The sequence below is a fragment of the Lissotriton helveticus genome, chromosome 7 (assembly GCF_964261635.1).
Source record: "Lissotriton helveticus chromosome 7, aLisHel1.1, whole genome shotgun sequence".
NCBI classification, from domain to species: domain Eukaryota; kingdom Metazoa; phylum Chordata; class Amphibia; order Caudata; family Salamandridae; genus Lissotriton; species Lissotriton helveticus.
In genome coordinates this window covers 1,178,767,650-1,178,784,659 of record NC_136068.1, presented here as the reverse complement: position 1 = coordinate 1,178,784,659, position 17,010 = coordinate 1,178,767,650, and the positions used below count along the sequence as shown (strand labels likewise).

Here is a 17,010-nt window from a genome sequence, read left to right as displayed (position 1 = left end):
GGAGCACATATATTGAGACCTAGCAAAGGCACATCGGGCTAACAGTCCCTACAATTTTGCCAAGTTTCATGCAAATCCATTCAGCCGTTCGGGCTAAAAGTGAGGCCAACCGCCCTATGGAAATTAACATGGGAAAAATGCGTTTTGGGACCCCCCCTTTTTTCTCGGCCCCCCCTTGACAAACCCCCCCCCCCCAATTTTCAGGGGCTGCTCAGAAACAAAATGTTCCATTTTCCTGAAAATTTCAGCCAATTCCGTCCACAAACGCCAAAGTTATTAGACATAGATTTTTCAAAAATCCCATAGAGAAAAAATCCTAACTATATATACCTACTGGCGACTGCCAGTAGGTGATATATCATCCCCCCCCCCCCCAAACAACTTTCTGCTTCTCCAGCGCGGCATGCAGAAATCCCGGACCACCAGGCAGCTTTCCAGTACACAGGTAAGTTTATTATCACCTCTCTGTTTCGTTTGGCATGACGCGTTTCGGGTAGACACTACCCTTGATCACAAAAATGTAGGTATACAAATACATATATATATATATATATATATATATATATATATATATATATATATATATATGTATTCGTATACCTACATTTTTTTTAACATGATGGTGGAACGTTCAGCCTCTAGCCCGGGTTTCGGTCAGAATGACTCTGAGGCTGCTGGGCCGGACGGCCTCTTGCTAGGGGACTATGCCTTCTGGAGCTCCTGGCGATTTTCTTGCACTGAAGGCATTCCTTCCTTTTGTCAAAGGAAGAGTAGGGCAGGTGTTCACGGACAACACCACTGCCATATGGTATTGCAACAAACAGGGTGGGGTGGGGTTGTGGACCCTAGGTCAGGAGGCACTTCGTCTCTGGAAGTGGCTGGAACATCGGGGCATGTCCCTGGTGGTTCAACACCTGGTGGGTTCCCTGAAAGCCAGGGCAGAAGAACTCAGCCGCCGGTGCATGATGGATGACGAATGAGGTCTTCACTCAGAGGTGGTATGAGGTCTCTTTCAGCATTTAGGAGAGCCTTGGTTAGATCTTTTTGCCACTGAACAGAACGCGCTATGTCAGCAGTTCTGTGTGTTGGAATTTCCAAGGTGCCACTCACTGGCTAGGCGATGCTTCTCGTCGCGAGTGGAGTTGCGGTCTTCTATACGCCTTTCCCTCTTTACCCGCTTCTGCCCAGAGTGCTGAAGAAGATCAAGCGTGACCAGAGCCAAGTCATTCTTGTGGCTCCGGACTGGGCATGGAGAGTCTGGTGTCCCGAGCTTTAGAACATGAACATTGATCCTATGATCAGACTGCCCCTTCGGGAGGATCTTCTGTCGCAGCAGCAGGGGATGGTCCTCCACCCGAACCTGTCGAGCCTCCACTTACTTGCGTGGATATTGATCAGTGACAGTTGACAGCTTTTGACCTTCCTCCTGAAGTCTATAAAGTTATCTTGGCAGCCAGGCGTCCCTACACCAAAACGGTATCTGCACGTAGATGGAACAAATGTGTGGCATGGTGTACAGCAAAGGCTGTGGATCCCCTTTCTGTCCCTCTTTTAGAGGTTCTCCTCTTCATTCTTTCTTTGGACCAGCAGTGCTCTGCTCTGGTCACTCTCAAGGGCGATCTTTTGGCCATTTCGAACTTTCTTCGCCTTCCAGATCAAGCTTCTCTTTTCGAGTCCCCTATTATAAATCGCTTCCTTAAGGGCATTACTCACCTGTTTCCTCCTATTCCTTTCGTAATGCCCCAGTGGGACTTGAATCTTGTTCTGACTTACCTTATGTGTGTTACTTTCGAGCTGCTACATAAGTGTCCTCTCAGACTTTTGACACTCAAAACTGCCTTTTTGGGTGCCATCACCTCTGCTCGCAGGGTGAGTGAGCTTCAGGCTCTTTCTTCTAAACCTCCTTTCCTGCCTCTTTATCCAGACAAGGTTCTCCGTTGCACTAGGCCTTCCTTTCTTCCCATAGTGGTTACCTCTTTCCACATAGGGCAGACCATCTCTTTGTTCACCGTCTTGCCGCCCCGCATCATTCTAAAGAGGAGAGGCCCCACAGTTTTGTTTTTTTATTTGTTTATTGATTTTCTCAAATGAAACATAGATTACCATATTATCATATTTCAAACAATACATATGTGACTACCAGAACCAGGAAGTATTATTCATATTTAAAACAAACAGTAAATACCAGTCTAAACGTTCTGTATATAGTCATGACATATGGCTCGGAAAAGGGCTGCACAAGTACCTTATACACATCTTAATAACAAGGGTGATTATGGGCATCATACATAATATACATTTCAAGTATGGAGCATCGTACAGGTCTCAACTATTGGCCCAGCAAATAAAACCTTGCGCATTCATCATACTTCGGGGACAGATGCGCATTGCACAAGAGACAAGTGTGTGGCCTAAATGGGGTTTCCTCCTACAGCCTCTCAGCAGCGGGATGTGAAACTACTGCAAATATTTAGTTACGTTTGTTCCAGCGCATTTGGGCTAGCTGTATCTCGCGACCATTGCAGAAAGGGTTCCCAAATGTTTTTCGGCCGCGATGTCTATGGCATCAGTTCCCAGAACAACTCCAGCTGAGTATGCCCGTACGTTACATCTGCCAGCAATGCTTTAAACGTGGGAACTCTCCGCCTACCCCATCGGATTGCAATCTGCCTCTTAGCATATAGTAGTAGGAGAGCATGTAATTTACGTTTTTGAGGCACCGGATCCCGCACCAGTCCCAGTATACCCAGCAACGGGGAGGGAGAGTCAGTTCTTTCAATTATTTGGTTAATGGCATGAAAAATTTCCTGCCAGTATATAGTCAAGAGGCCCCACAGTTTGGATCCAAAACGTGTGCTATCATTTTATCTGGATCGCACAAAACAATTCTGGTCGGATAATCAGCTCTTTGTTGGGTATATGGGCGCCAATAAAGGTCGGGCTGTGCAAAAATGGACCATCTATCGAATGGTCGTACTTTGCATCAAAATTTGCTATTCCTTGGCGAAAAAGGAGCCTCTAGTAGGGTTGCACGATCATTCCACCTGGGCGACTGCAGCCACTTCTGCTTTGGGATGTGGAGTCCCCCTTCATGACATCTGCCCATGATATCTGCCAGGCAGCCACGTGGGCTTCATTGCACATGTTCACTAAACATTAGTACCTGGACAGCCAAGTCCAGAAAGACAGCTTCATTGGCCGTTCAGTTCTCCAGGACTTTCTAGTGTGAACTTACTTCGCAGACCCGCCTCCAGGGTTGATATTGCTGGGGTACCTATTCTAAGGTCTAATAGTCTCTTTCAGATGAATCAGTTACTTACCTTCGGTAACGATATATCTGTAAGAGACGTATATTAGTTATTGATTCCTTACTGCCCCACCCATCCTCCCTGTTCTGCTAACTGACTTCTGGAGTAAGGGACTCCCTTTCAGGGCCCTAGTTCTGTGCACCAGTGATCAGTGTCTTGCAAGGCTCTGCGCTTCTGGCGTGGATTGTCTTGTAAAGAACTGACGTCAGCACTCAGGGGCTGCTTCTAAGTAGATACCCCAACATCATTCCGACGATCACGACACCAGCGATGAACGCGGAGTCGACCGACGCCACCTACTGACGAGTAGAGGTAACTGCTGAAGAAAAATTCTCCGGATCAAGTCTGACGCCTGGGGGTAATTCTAAGGTAAGGAATCCATAACTAATAAATGTCTCATACAGATATATAGTTGCCGAAGATAAGTAACTTATTCTTCACCACCGTGAGGCCTAGAGATTTGCATGACACACTGATCATATGGTATGAAAGAGTCCGTAATGGAACTCCACTCTCACTTTTGCCATCTCGACTCCTGCTTCAGGATATGTCATATTTCTCTGACTCTGCTTCATATGGGATTCTGGGCCTCTGTTACCCCGGCTTGGCCAAGTGAAATACTCTGCTGGCCACTTTGTGGATCTACTGGCCAGCAGAGTAATTGACTTGCCCTTGTTCCTGGGAAAGGGGTGGGTAAGGAATCTGCAGGTACTTAATACCTTTCGCACTGCACCTAGTCTGGGAAGGCTCACTCCCACAAACACGAAGGAAGACAGCTAGAAATCGGAACCAACCACATTAGGCGCATCCCTTGGATGTTGTAGAGGGCGGGGTAATCGGGCAGCTGGTTTCATGCTTTCTGAGAGGTCTTCCAACAGACCACTTTAAGTAGCCATATTGAAATGTTCCAATATGCTGTGCAGGAGGGTTGAGACGGGGGTGGAGTGATTATTTGTCACCCTAGCACTGGGCAGAGGTGTCTACCTTAACAACCTCTGCATCCCCACTCTTCTTATCTATCTGGATCTGGGAGAAGCAACTTCAGAGGAATGCCAAGCTGGAAGAGAGAAGTTATTTGACGATTGTTGGAAGGATAGATTCAAAGACCTCTGATTTCAGTTGGCATCCAGGGGCTACGATTTATTTTCAGGGCCAGTAGCGCTGTCCCTATAGACCCTCTGTGAGGTCCAGGCGAGGGATGGACCTGTTGAATGGAGGGAGTCCTTGGGTGACTCCCCTGGATCTTCTGTGGAGTGGTCCTACAGAAGTGTGAAATCCAGAAGGAGGGGGGCCCTGACCCCTGACTTCTGCTAACCCAGATGCTTTGCTAATGGCCAAAAAGGAGACTGTGGAGCCTGGCTGTGCAGCTAGGAGAGCACTCTGCCCGGGGGATGTTTGGGGGCTACAGAGGAAAGCCCCAGACCCAGAAGTGGTGCCAGATGCCCAGGCAAGATACAGGGCCTACATAAGGAGGAGGCAAGGTGAAAACACCTTTTTAGCGTCCAGGAAACCTGAAGAAACTCCTCCTGGTACACAACACCACCAAGATCATTGTAGTTGACCACCCAGGGCCGAGACAAGCAAGACAATAGTGAGTTGCTTCTCCCACCAGGGTTTTTCAAAATACCCATGGGGAAGGTCCGTGGTCCTGGGGGTCGGTGTAAGCGAGATTGAGCCAGGGAGGGGGAATGCATGGGGCCCCTTACCCAGGAATGTTCTTGTCCTTGGGGGTCTCCCAGTTCCTAAGGACTGATGCAAGAATTACGGCAACCAATTAAGCAGACCAAAGAAAGACACAAGACCCTAAATGCTTCCCCAGGAACATTTCCTTTTAGGCTTGGGCCGAAGAGCAGCAGGACCTTGAGGAGTGGCTACCCTGGGCCGTCCTTTTGTGCTCTCCCACATCGGAGAGGGAGAGGGAGGGAGTGAGTGTGGGAGTGGTTTCCTACTTGGGCGGTCTGGAGACCAAGAAAAATGGAAAAGGCCTTCACGCCAGCTACTCATGACTGAGCAAAGCGCGGTGAGCCAGCTGGGATAGCCGGAGCCGGATAGTGGAGCTCCCCCATTGTCTCCAACAATGGCACATCTTTTGTTTAGAAAACATAAAAGAAAAGGAAGCGTAATTGCAGTGTGAATCTGCTTTTTAGATATGCACAGCTTCATGCCAATGGACCAACCCAGAATTCTCTGGGGTGCCTAAGGGACCTGTATTTTCGGTTTCTGTTGTGCTACAGAGAGTGCAGGGGTACCACCAACATTTGTATTGAGTGCTTTGGGGGCTACCAGATGTGCAGCAGCCCCCTAAAAGACTAACACCAAATGGCACTGTAAGTTTCCCAGGTCGGAGGATATGTTACCTGGGCAGGCTATTCCATAATATTCCAAGACATTCTAGAGGTGGAGCTTTTGCTTCGAATGCTTGAGAGTGCGGGATACATGTTGGTGGGTTCTAAGATTGCACTTGCTGCATGTCAAATGTAGAAAAAAAACTCAACCACACATTTTATTAAAATGCAGTGTATCTTCGTTTTGAATGGAAGCTATTAAAAACCTTTATTGACACACACAGTTAAAAGTCAATCATTACATATTTTAATAAAGGTTATTGGAATGTTTTGAAGTGCTTTATTGACAATTATAAGGTAATTCAGTGTTAACAGATTATTTTCAATAATTTGCTGATACCATGACAAAGCTAGTAGGCCTGCCTTTAAATATCTTAACCCTCTTTTATTGTCTAGTGCATGTGGGGGGTATGTGGCCTTAGGGTTAAAAGTTTGCTAAGAGTATGAACTGTTAGGAGGCTGCCACCATATGGATTTTAACCTGCCATGTATATATTTGTATTGAGTAGTGTCTGCTAAATCAATGTTCCTTTATATAAATGATGAGTGATAGGAGAGTGATTTTTGGGGGTTTGTTGCGTGCCTGCTGAGTGAGGTATTCGCTCCACACCACCTCACCGGAGTAGGCGCTGGACTGCTTTGCCTCGCTACACTGAGAGTCAAGTGCTACACATGGGATCCCTGTAGGCAGAAGGCTGCAAACATTACTTGTGAAGGACCCACGTCTTTCTTAACTAATTTTTTTTTTTAAACAGATTTTTATTGATTTTCGCTCAAACATCTTACAACCATGCATCATACACAGTACTTCAGCGCCATGGTTCTTACTAGTACAACCTCTACATTAGCCCACATGAACTATGCCCTTACGATCCGTCCTCCCCCCTCCCCCTCTACCCCCACCCCCCCTTGTCAGTGTGCCCATTACTGTCTCTCCTACAGTGTAGCATAAACCTTCGTGCAATAGCGCTCAACACCTCCCGGAGCACTCCCAGTCGCAGATCCCTACTGGTTGCGGACCCAGATATTGCGCAGAATATAGCACGGTACCTCGGTTGTCTTTCGTTCCCTCTCAGCATAAGCACTCAAACCCTCGCATGCAGCAGGTCGCGCGGGCCTAGCAGACTACACCCCCGGTGAGTGCCCCCTCAGTTCTCCGCCCTAGTCTCCTCCGTCTGGCTCGCCGGCGCATCCATCTCATCTCCCCCACTAGCTCCCAGTGTTGATTGAAGGTCCGCCACCAGCGCACCCCACGCCCTGGCCGCATCTAGCGCTTTATCATTAGCGGTGCGTCTGGCTAGCTGCAATCTAAGAGTCCCTTCACTAGTCGCCCATAGCTGGAAACACCCCCGCCATCTCAGGAATCTGGGGTCCCCCCTGGACTTCCAGTGCAGTGTGAGCTCTCTCTTGGCCAAGATCAACCGCAGGTCAAAGAATTTACTTGTAATTTTTGTTGCTGGGGTGTGTGGGAACCAGAGCAAGAGGCAAGCCCCCATGGTTGTGTCAACTTGACGTCCTGTAACCTCATTTAAGCAAGACATAACATCAGTCCAGTATGTACCGAGCCCTGCGCACGTCCAAAACATATGACCAAAGTCAGCACCCTCCGCATTACATCGAGGACACACCGAATGTGCTCCTCCAAAGACCTGCTGGATTTTGACCGGCGTCAAATAAGCCCTGTGCAGGGTGAAGTATTGGACTAGCTGAAACCGAACATTACGCGTGCCCTTCCAGGCCCGTCGCACGAGCTGAGGCCAGGTCGTCTCTGGTATCTGCTGGCCGAGGTCTCCCTCCCAGCGCTCCCGCAACCTATCTAGAGGCGGCGGTCCATCCAATGCCAGTCTCCTGTACAAGCAGGTGATAGCCTTGAAGGTGCCAGCGGCCATCGTGACGTATTGGCAGCCCAATGATGTGGGGGGTTCCGCCAGACCCAGCTTCCAGCGTTTCTGAATTCCGGACACCAGAGCCGCATGGAGCAAAAAGTCACCCCTCGGCAGATCGAAGGTGTCTCGTAGTTCGTGAAACGACAGCAAAGTACCATCTCTATACAAGTCCCCTATCTTGTGGACCCCGCGGTCCTCCCAGGCGGCCAGCGCTGACCAATCCCCACCATGTGGGAGGGCAGTACACATGCCCAGAGGGATCTCCGGGGCATACGGGGTAGGAGATCCCGCCCGTTTCTGGCTGCGCAGCCAGCACCGGCGAAGGGTACGCTCCCGAGAGTGAGCTGGTCTAACCGGAGCCCCTGCTGGAGTACTATGAAGGACAGGACATGGCGCTGAATAACTCTGCCCTGTGGGCCGTCTGGGCCCCTAAACTCCCGCGCCACCGCCTGCGTGAGCCATTGTAGCTGTGCCGCCAGAGGGTACCATTCAAAATCCGGCACCGCCAGGCCTCCTTCCTCCCGCGATCTGAGCAAGGTGTTCAAAGCTACACGTCTCCTGCCGGAGCCCCAGATGAACCCTATCACCATCGACCGCAGCAACCGGAAGAAGGAAAGCGGAATCCACACCGGCAGCGTGCGAAAAAAATACAGCAGTCGCGGGAGGACCACCATCTTCAACAATGCTATTCATCTGGCCACTGACAGTGGAAGGGTACGCCAAAACCCCATTCTGCCTCTAATGCCCCTCAGCGCTCTGCCCACATTCCCCTCATACAGGAGCGAGTGGGTGTGGTAAATATAGACCCCGAGGTACGGTAAGCACTCCGATTCCCAACGCAGCCCCTCTAGCTCCGCGGGCTGGGCGCAGCGAGGGGTCAAGGGGAATAAACAGGTCTTGGACCAGTTAACACGCAACCCTGACAATTCGCCAAACTCCGAAGGAGGGCCCGCGCGCCTTGCACCGAACGTCTTTCTTAACTAATAACCCACTTTCTTAAAACATGCTCAGGCGTTCCAGGATTCAATTTGCAAGCTTGTTCATTCTTTGCATGCCTGTTTCCACTTGCTTCCAATGTAAATACTCACTCAACTATGACATACCATACATAATTCCACATTGTTGGAGCACCTAGGGCCGAGTTTAGGCCCCTTCTTCCTGGCTCGGAAGGGCTGGTCCAGAAAGTAAACTGATCAGCTCCACGCTCTCCCTCTGTCGCTCTCTAAAAGTGAGCACGCGAGGTTGGTGACAGAGTAGTAGCCCCCCTGCCCGTATGTAGACAAGTGCAATAAAAGCCTATACAATACAGTGCCTTGAGGCTTTGTGCATCCTACTATCTACATAAGTTCCTTCTTAATCATTTTGGTAGCTGCTTTCAACTCGTTCATAACGCACAGGAGCTGAACCAGCCTCCATAGTCCAGCCGTCGCCCTCCGAGGTTTGCCCACTCGGCCAGCGCGGATCAGATTGCATGGTACTTTAAAGTAGGTAAAAAAATACATGTTGCGTGCTCTGTTTAGGAGGGTATGTATCGGGTTTTTTTTGTAACAGACTTCACATTTTCTGTTGATGCAAATCTTTCCTTCATTGCGAAAGTTACTTTTGCCGGGCACTGTTTTTTTTGGCTTAAAATATACAGTCCAGTAGCTTCTAATGCCATGAAAATCTTAAAGGCACTCTATAGACTTGCCCTAACCTAACTTATTTTATGATTGGTTTCTAACCAGGCTATAGCAGATTATGAACGTTTTCATCTGAAGAATTTTCTAAAGTCTTCTTTTGTTTTTTTTTTCCAATTGTTTCAGTGCAATCGAAGGCCGGAAACCCCCATGAGGATCATCTCAAAGGTGAAAACCTTCAGATTCCAAATTCCTTCAACTTCAACTCTCTGCAGCATCTTGGCCAGTTCCCACCTCTCATGCCGAACAAGCAGATTGCCGGATCCAACAGCAGTGGCCAGCCAAATGCTAGCGGGAGCAAGCCTGCCATGTCCTACGCAAGTGCCCTGAGGGCACCACCAAAGCCCAAACCCCCACCCGAGCAGGCAAAAAAGAATAGCGATCCTTTGGCTCTGTTTCAGGAACTTAGCTTAGGTAGTTCATCAGGTAGCAGCGGCTTTTACTCCTATTTTAAATAATATGTTAAATTTCATTTTATTTTAAAGAGATAATTTTGTTTATTTTTTTTGTTTGCATTAGTAGGGTAAGATACATTTTACAAAATCTGTCCAACTATTAACGTTGGGTCAGTTATTAAATATACACAGTTGATGGCTTTGCTGCTAGTTCTGCAACTATTTTTTTTTAATTATATGCTATTTTGATGTGAATACCATTTTTATCAGCTTTTATGTAGAAAGAACAACGGTCATTTTGTGTTTTTTTTGGGTGATGTCACACGTTGCATTAAGCTAGCAGCTCAGACGTTAACTGCAACTATAAAAACAGAAAAAAGTTTGACAAAGTTGTATTTAAAAAAAAAGGAAAAAAAACTGTAACTAGCATTTTCATTTATCTAATAACTTTAGCATACGATACTGGGTTTCTGTACCAGAAATGGCCAGGTAATGTAAAAATGTATGTTCTTTCTGCTTAAAATTAATTTCATTTTTTTCTAAATAAAGAAGCAGCATCTTTTAAATCTTATCAGTTTATTAGTTTTTTTGTGAAGGGATGCTGCATTCGAAGACTTTTATAGTTTTAGACTATATAATGTGGTTATGTATCTCCATCCACTGTAGGGCAAAATTACTGTGCATCTCGGAGAGACACATGCTGTGGTTTTGAAACATGCAAAAACAAAAAGATTAAAAAGAAACAAAAAATGCTTTGTTATTTTTCAAAATGCTTTATATTTTATTTTCAACGAGCTATGAAATGTTAGCTTGTTTTTAATGTTAATTTGATAGGTTTTTTAATGAATCATGAAGCTAAAATCAATTTTTAGGTATGTTGGTGCTTAGTAGATTTAAAACTATTTTAAAAGAAAAAAACTGTGTGAATTTAGTAAACACATTTGTTTCTTTTCACTATGCATGTGTAAATGTTTGTAATCTGGCTTCCCACACCCCTCTCCAGTGGAATAGAGAATTGTGCCGCCTATTTTTTCCCAGTAAATCTTTTGGTACATTATTTGATGTTTACATTAAAATGTGACATTATTCAAGAAACTTTAACTATTTTGCTAACTGTTTTGTTTGCAGAACCTCATTAAAAGAAAGAAACAAAAAGAAAAAATATGTCTGTCAAACTGTTCACTGAAATCGACAAAGCTTGCCCAGTTTAGCAATCAAGTAAATACTGATTAAACTCGAGCATTGTGGATCTTAAAGTGAGCGAACTTAGAGATATGTCATTTTAACCCTTTCACTGCGGCGGTTATTCCGCCGCTGTGCTAAGGGGCGGGTGGGGCCGCGCGGCGCACCCGCGCTTGTGACGGAACCGCTCCGTCACGGCCCTCGGGTGAGCTGTGCTTGTGATGGAACGCTTCCGTCACGGCCCCGCCCGCTCAATAGAACGCTCAGCACAGGTGCGGAATTCACGCAGGCATGGCGAGCGGGCCGTGACGGAACCGTTCCGTCACCAGCACAGTCCACCCGAGGGGCGTGACGGAACGGTTCCGTCACAAGCGTGGGAGGGGTTAAAGGATGCTTCAAGATATATAACGATTAACGTGGGAACGGTGGTTTTAGCTAAAGCTATCTATATAGTGACATTTGTCACACATTCTGGTTGCATTATCATTGCTCCTGCTGCATCCTCTAGTTGTGGTAGAATATAATAATTATCCTAAATGGAACCTTTTTTGCAAATAGCCACAACATCTTTTAACCCACTGCTGTTGTATTGCAGTGCGGGATGTCCGTTTATGACCACTACAGTGCAGTGCATTACCAAGAAAACTCCTGTTTAACCTCTTGTTTCTTCTAACAAGTGAAGTTCGTTTTTAGTTAATGATTTGTTTTGTTTGTATTATTTGTGGATTTTCAATAGCAATGCAAACGATACAGCAAAGGACATCGATGTCGACACATATATATTCAATAAACCGGTTCCCGAAGCACCTACTGGGCGAAGAGTATTAGACTAGCAGACCAGTTGTCTATTATCATTCTTAATATAGTTATTCTTCACTGTTTCTCAGTTCAATGAATACCCAATACTAATGATAAAATCCAGTAATAATAGCTAACTCCTCCTTGACAGATTAAACTACAGGGTCCCAAACATTTGGGGAAAAAAACAGTCTTCTAGCTCCACGAAAAGGACTATGAGGTGCCCAATCAGCCGTAAGGAATGTGGGGGGGGGTGGAATTGTGGATGCTTTTTCTCCCTCATTTAGCATCCTCATTATGTCGGAAATGTGTGTGTTAATTAACGATGTCCACATTGACTGGAAGGTCTCCATATAGTCCTGTAACTTGTATATGAGCCTCTCATATGAGGCTGCCTTACATATTTTAGTCATCCATCCATCATGTTTTTGCAATTGTGGTGCTTGTCAATGACTCGAAGTGCAAATCTTGGTAACAGTCATGGCCTTTACAAACAGATGTCCTTTAGGATTTTTCAGTGGGGGAGAATTTGTCAATATATGCAAAAAACAGGAGGGGGAGGTAGAGTAAATTGAGAAGGATTCTTACTCCACAGACTTACTTTCATAAACATAAAGAATCCAACTAAGGGTCAGAGGTAAGCGTTCCCCACAGTGGTGTGGGAGCACTTAGTGTTTTGTAAAATACCCCTCACACACCAAAAGGCCCCTTGGTGTCATGCTTAATCATCGGGGTCTTTGCACCCCTCTAACGGGGATGCTACGACCTACGACTACGCGGGAGCACTTTTCTGTTTTTTGACTATATGTGGTGCATGTGTTTGTTTGTTTTTTATATGTGAGTGGTGGGACGTGGTGAAAGGTTAAAAAGTACCTGGCTCGTGAGTGTTATTGAATTTTTTTTATTCCTAACTCCGGCTGGTACTATTAAAAAGAAGTGCAGTGCGAGGTCAAATCTGTCGTGTTAATGGACAGTACCTCATGTGTGCGTCGACATGTTTCGGAGACAGGGCTCCTTCTTCAGGACGGGGGCACAACTTCCCCACCTTACTCACGTTTCATTAATATTACCAAAAAATGTATTAATGTTGATAACAAAAAGTGAAAATTAGTTAAGTCTATATGTGTAGTACTTAAGGCTATGATGTGCCTACAGCGGTATTTTACAAGTTCAATGCGACTTGCATGACCTGAGAGAAGAAAAAGAAAAGATTTTTGAAAAAATGGTTACCCATGTACCGGGTAGTTCAGACAGGTGCAATCACCTGGAACCATACATACCATTTGCTTTAATAAGCCCTGTAAAGAAAAAAACACTGACAAAACACACAACATAGAAACATAAATAACTAGGAATATAATAGAAGCCAGGTCATACTTGTGAAGTTTGCTTGCTTCCTTGCTTCATGAGCATTAGGAACGTCTGGGGGGTGTTTGCTAATATGCAATCGGAAGTGAGAAGTAATGCAGGTATAAGTATTTTATTCTCACTTACTTCGTTGGTCTAAGAAATGCTTGTTTTTTACTCCAAACTCACGAACTTGGGACGAGTAGTCCTCCGTCTTACCCCACACGCTGCTCCGCTGAAGTGGGGAGAGCTCAGAGTGATCGCTATTTATACCCTATGTGTAGTTAATTGTTAGCCTCATTAGCGTGAAACCGGAATACCGAAGATGTCCAAAAAAGGGTATTCCGCCGTTTAATGAGTCCCGCTGATGTTTAATTAAGTAATTGTGGGCCCTTGTATGGAGCTTCCGGTAGCGCTCGGTTAGTATCGCTGCTCCGTCTGGTCAAGGGAGCTGTCTAATGCATCGCGCATGCTCAATGCGCGTGTTACTGTAGTGCGCATGCGCGCGGTGTTCCGGTTAACATCCGTGCATGCGTGGTCGAAAACCTAGGAAAAAGAACGGAGACTGGTTCTCGCATTTAGCCGTAAAGGCTCATTCTTATATTAACCGAAAAAAGGGGGGGTTTAAGCAGTTAAAGACCTAACACACATTGGGCAGTAATACTTCATGGAGAAAAACAGTAGATTGTGCCCGTTTTAAACCGCATCCATTCCTATTGAATACTATGATGCCCCGAATTGCAGATCGATATGTAGTCATTACAAAGGTGTGGGGATATGCTTCATACCACTCATGGGTTGTGTGGAAAAAGGCATCAGAAATATCTAGTGGGACAATTGTCCCCAAGGAACTTCATCGATCAGACCTGTAATATGGGTACCAAGACGGAACACCCATCTTTGTTCTTTCTGAAATAGACCCACATCAGATGGCAATTGTTCAATCACTGTCCACCTTAGGTCATTCACGCAGTGTTGAGCGTTAAGATAGTGTGTAGCCATTTTTGTTGTGCTCTCTTTGCAACGTACATTGCTTTTGTGCTCGTTCATGCGTGTTTTTATGGCCCTGGTGGTCATTCCCACATATTCTAAATCACAGGGACATGTGATGAGATAAACCACGTTCTTGGTATTGCAGTTTGTCATCTTACACTGCTCTCAAGTAGTGCCATTCCTGAAAGTTAGCGAGGTGCTCTTTTGTGTAAGATGGCAACTGCTACAATTGCCGCATGGGAAATGACCTTGTACTCCTATGGTAAGTTGTCTGGTTTCAACGATAGGCTTTGGTCGTGTATGCACCAGTATGTCTTTAAGGGTCCGTCCTCTACGATGTGCGAACATTGGTTTTTCCAGGTTACGGTTGCCACCTGTCAAAATTCCCCAATGTTTATTGATGATCTTGGAGACTTCATTGGACATGGTGTTATAAGTTGTCACGCATATTGGTCGATTGACTTCTGTGGGTGCCTTCTGTCTATCCTCCAGAAGAGCCTCTCTGTGGTTATTCTTTGCCCGCTTCATAGCTTTGTTGATAATTTTTACAGGGTACTGTCGTAATTTTAGGTTCTCTTTCAGATCACAAGCCTGTGTTCTGAATTCCGAAACCTCAGTGCAATTACGCCGTAGGCGTAAAAATTAGCCATATGGTAAGTTCTCTCTCAGGTGTCTCGGATGGAAGCTATCAAACCTTAGCAAACAATTCCTTGCTGTCGGTTTGAAGTGGGTCGTTGTTTTTAACCTACCACCCTCCGCATAGATGTTTAAGTCCAGAAAGACCAGTGTTTGGTTAGAGACTGAACTTGTAAATTTCAAAAAGGCATTCTGATTGAGAATTTGTCAAGTCATATAGTAAGACCATTTTCTTTGTCGTGGGTAGAACAAATTCTAATGTATCTTTAAGGTCGTCACCAGTTAGGGCCCAAAAGTGGCATATATCTGGCCAATCAAAGAGGACATGACCTGGCTGGCTGCATCCCCAGCAATTTGTATTGTGTCACAGGCCTGCTGTCGACAGTCTCTCATGCGTTGAGTACTAGCCTTGGAGTGATTTAAAGACAGAACTTCATTCTGGACTCCTAGACCCCTTTGTCTAGGTTCTCTCTTACCCCTTCCCATTCATCCTTCAATTAGTCTGCTAATATGGATCTGCTATTTCCTGCGTAGATGCCACCCTGCAAATGATGAACTACTAGAAAAGAAAATTACATTATTCCTTTATAGGGTCCCCAGTGCTTTAAATGCTGTTGAGCAGGAGAGTCGGTGTAATTCCACTGTAGTTGCCCCAGTACACTAGTAAGACAGTGGGGCAACTGAAAGTATTTCCGATTTTGACTGTAGGGTAAATGAAATTGCTATCTTGGTGTGTCCAAGGTTTTTAGTTGAAAAGCAATTGTCCTACAGTGTGAAGGCCAGCCTTTTACCATGTTTCCTAATGAGCAGGTTGACCTCCTATACAAATGCTAGCATTGTTCAAGAGAGCTGCTCTGGTATGTAGTCTGGCATTAATCTGGAGTAAATTGTGTGAGTGTATTCAATTTGTCCAGTGGTTTGTAAGACGGGATTTGATGTCAAATTTATCGGAAAAAGACAGTTAGAGATTTCTTACCTTAGAATTACACCTAGGCATCAAACTGCATCCAGAGAAATTTTTCTTAGCAGTACCCCTGCGCATCGGGAGGTGGGGTTGGTCGACTCCGTGTCCTTTGTCGGTGTGGTGGTCGCTGGGATGACGTCAGGGTGCCTACTTACACACCACCCCTGCGTGCTGACGTCAGTTCTTTCTTTTTCTGTTGTAGCCTAGCGCAGATCCAGAGACAGCTACCCCTTTAGTCATTTTTTGGCTAAACCTTTTCGCCGTTTTGTCGGCTTCTTTCCGAGTCTTTGACTCCTGGTGTGCGAGGGATGTCCCATTGTTAGACTGGCTTCACGCCTTGCGAGGCCTGTCACAGGCTGATGTATGTGATGGACCCGCACCTCTGTGCCTTTGGTGTCTGGAGCGCGACCACGACCCAAAGTCATGCTCCGACTGCCAGGCCATGAATCCGAAGTCTTTGCGGGAGCGGTCCCGAAAGCTCTTGGATGCTCGGCGGTAGGCTCCGGGTCGCTCCCGGTCTCGTTTGAAAGGAAGGTCTCGGGCCTCTCGCAGAGCCCCCACACCTCATTCCATTCATATTCTTCTAAGTCCTCAGGTAAGTCGAAGCACAAGAAGAAAACAAAGAAGCACCAGCGCTCTTCGCCTTCTCCAGGACCAGGAGCGTCATCGCTCTAAGGCTTCGTCTCCAGTGCCTCCTTCACGGACGACTCTGCGCCCCCCCTTCAACCCATCTGTTTCCAGGAGCTGGGGCATCCTCTTTACAAAGCCCTCCACCATATCTTTATGCAGCCTTACTCTGCCCCACGGAGCCGGTCAGGGGTCCTGGGCCTTCGATGCCGGCGTGACGCCGGAGTTCCTCCGTTGATACAGGCCTAGATCCGGATAGATGGTGGTCGATCTTACCCGAACTTCCCCGGCGACGACACCCCCGGTGCCGGCTGTCCCCTCGGCCGTTGCCGTCCCCATCCCTACTCCCAAGATGAACCCGGAGCTGGACCAACGTCGGTCGACATCAAATCCGAAGCCGAAGGGTACTTTTGTTCTCCTGTTCATCCCTGGTGTTCCCTATCGTCCAGAAGGTGCTGATGAGAATTGGGAGGGGTCGCTGGAACTTTTGGCTGACCAGCTTGAAGAGCCGGACTGGAGAGAGGACCTGGTTGATCCCAGTGGTCTGAACCCTTCTCCAGACCTTGGCATGCTTCCTCCCCCTACCGTGGCTACAGAGGAGTGCGCATCCTATGCTGTGGTGGTGTGAAGGACAGCCAAGGCCTTGGGCCTGGAGCTCCCTTCAGTGGCAGTCAGGACTGATCTCATAACAGAAGTGCCTCAGCCTGAGGCAGCCTCCTTTGAGCCCCTTCTGCCCTTCAGTGAAGCCCTCACTGATGTCCTTCTGGGCATCTGGTCCAGGCCCAGCACATAAGGCTCCTGTGGAAAGGACGATTGCCCGTCTCCGGGCAACCCAGTTTTCCTCACCCAA

The 17,010-nt window shown here is 46.7% G+C and overlaps 1 protein-coding gene across 4 annotated transcripts in view; it reads left to right on the top strand.

The window, feature by feature from the left end:
• Window positions 1–10,775, top strand: part of HELZ (helicase with zinc finger) — a 1,775,655-nt gene extending 1,764,880 nt beyond the window's left edge. For all 4 annotated transcript variants that reach the window (XM_078654323.1, XM_078654320.1, XM_078654322.1 and 1 more), the window contains exon 32: window positions 9,345–10,775. In XM_078654323.1, coding sequence (XP_078510449.1) covers window positions 9,345–9,676 — 332 coding nt within the window. In that variant the 3' untranslated portion in view covers window positions 9,677–10,775. The remainder of the gene's footprint in view (window positions 1–9,344) is intronic.
• The last annotated feature ends 6,235 nt before the right edge of the window (window positions 10,776–17,010 follow it).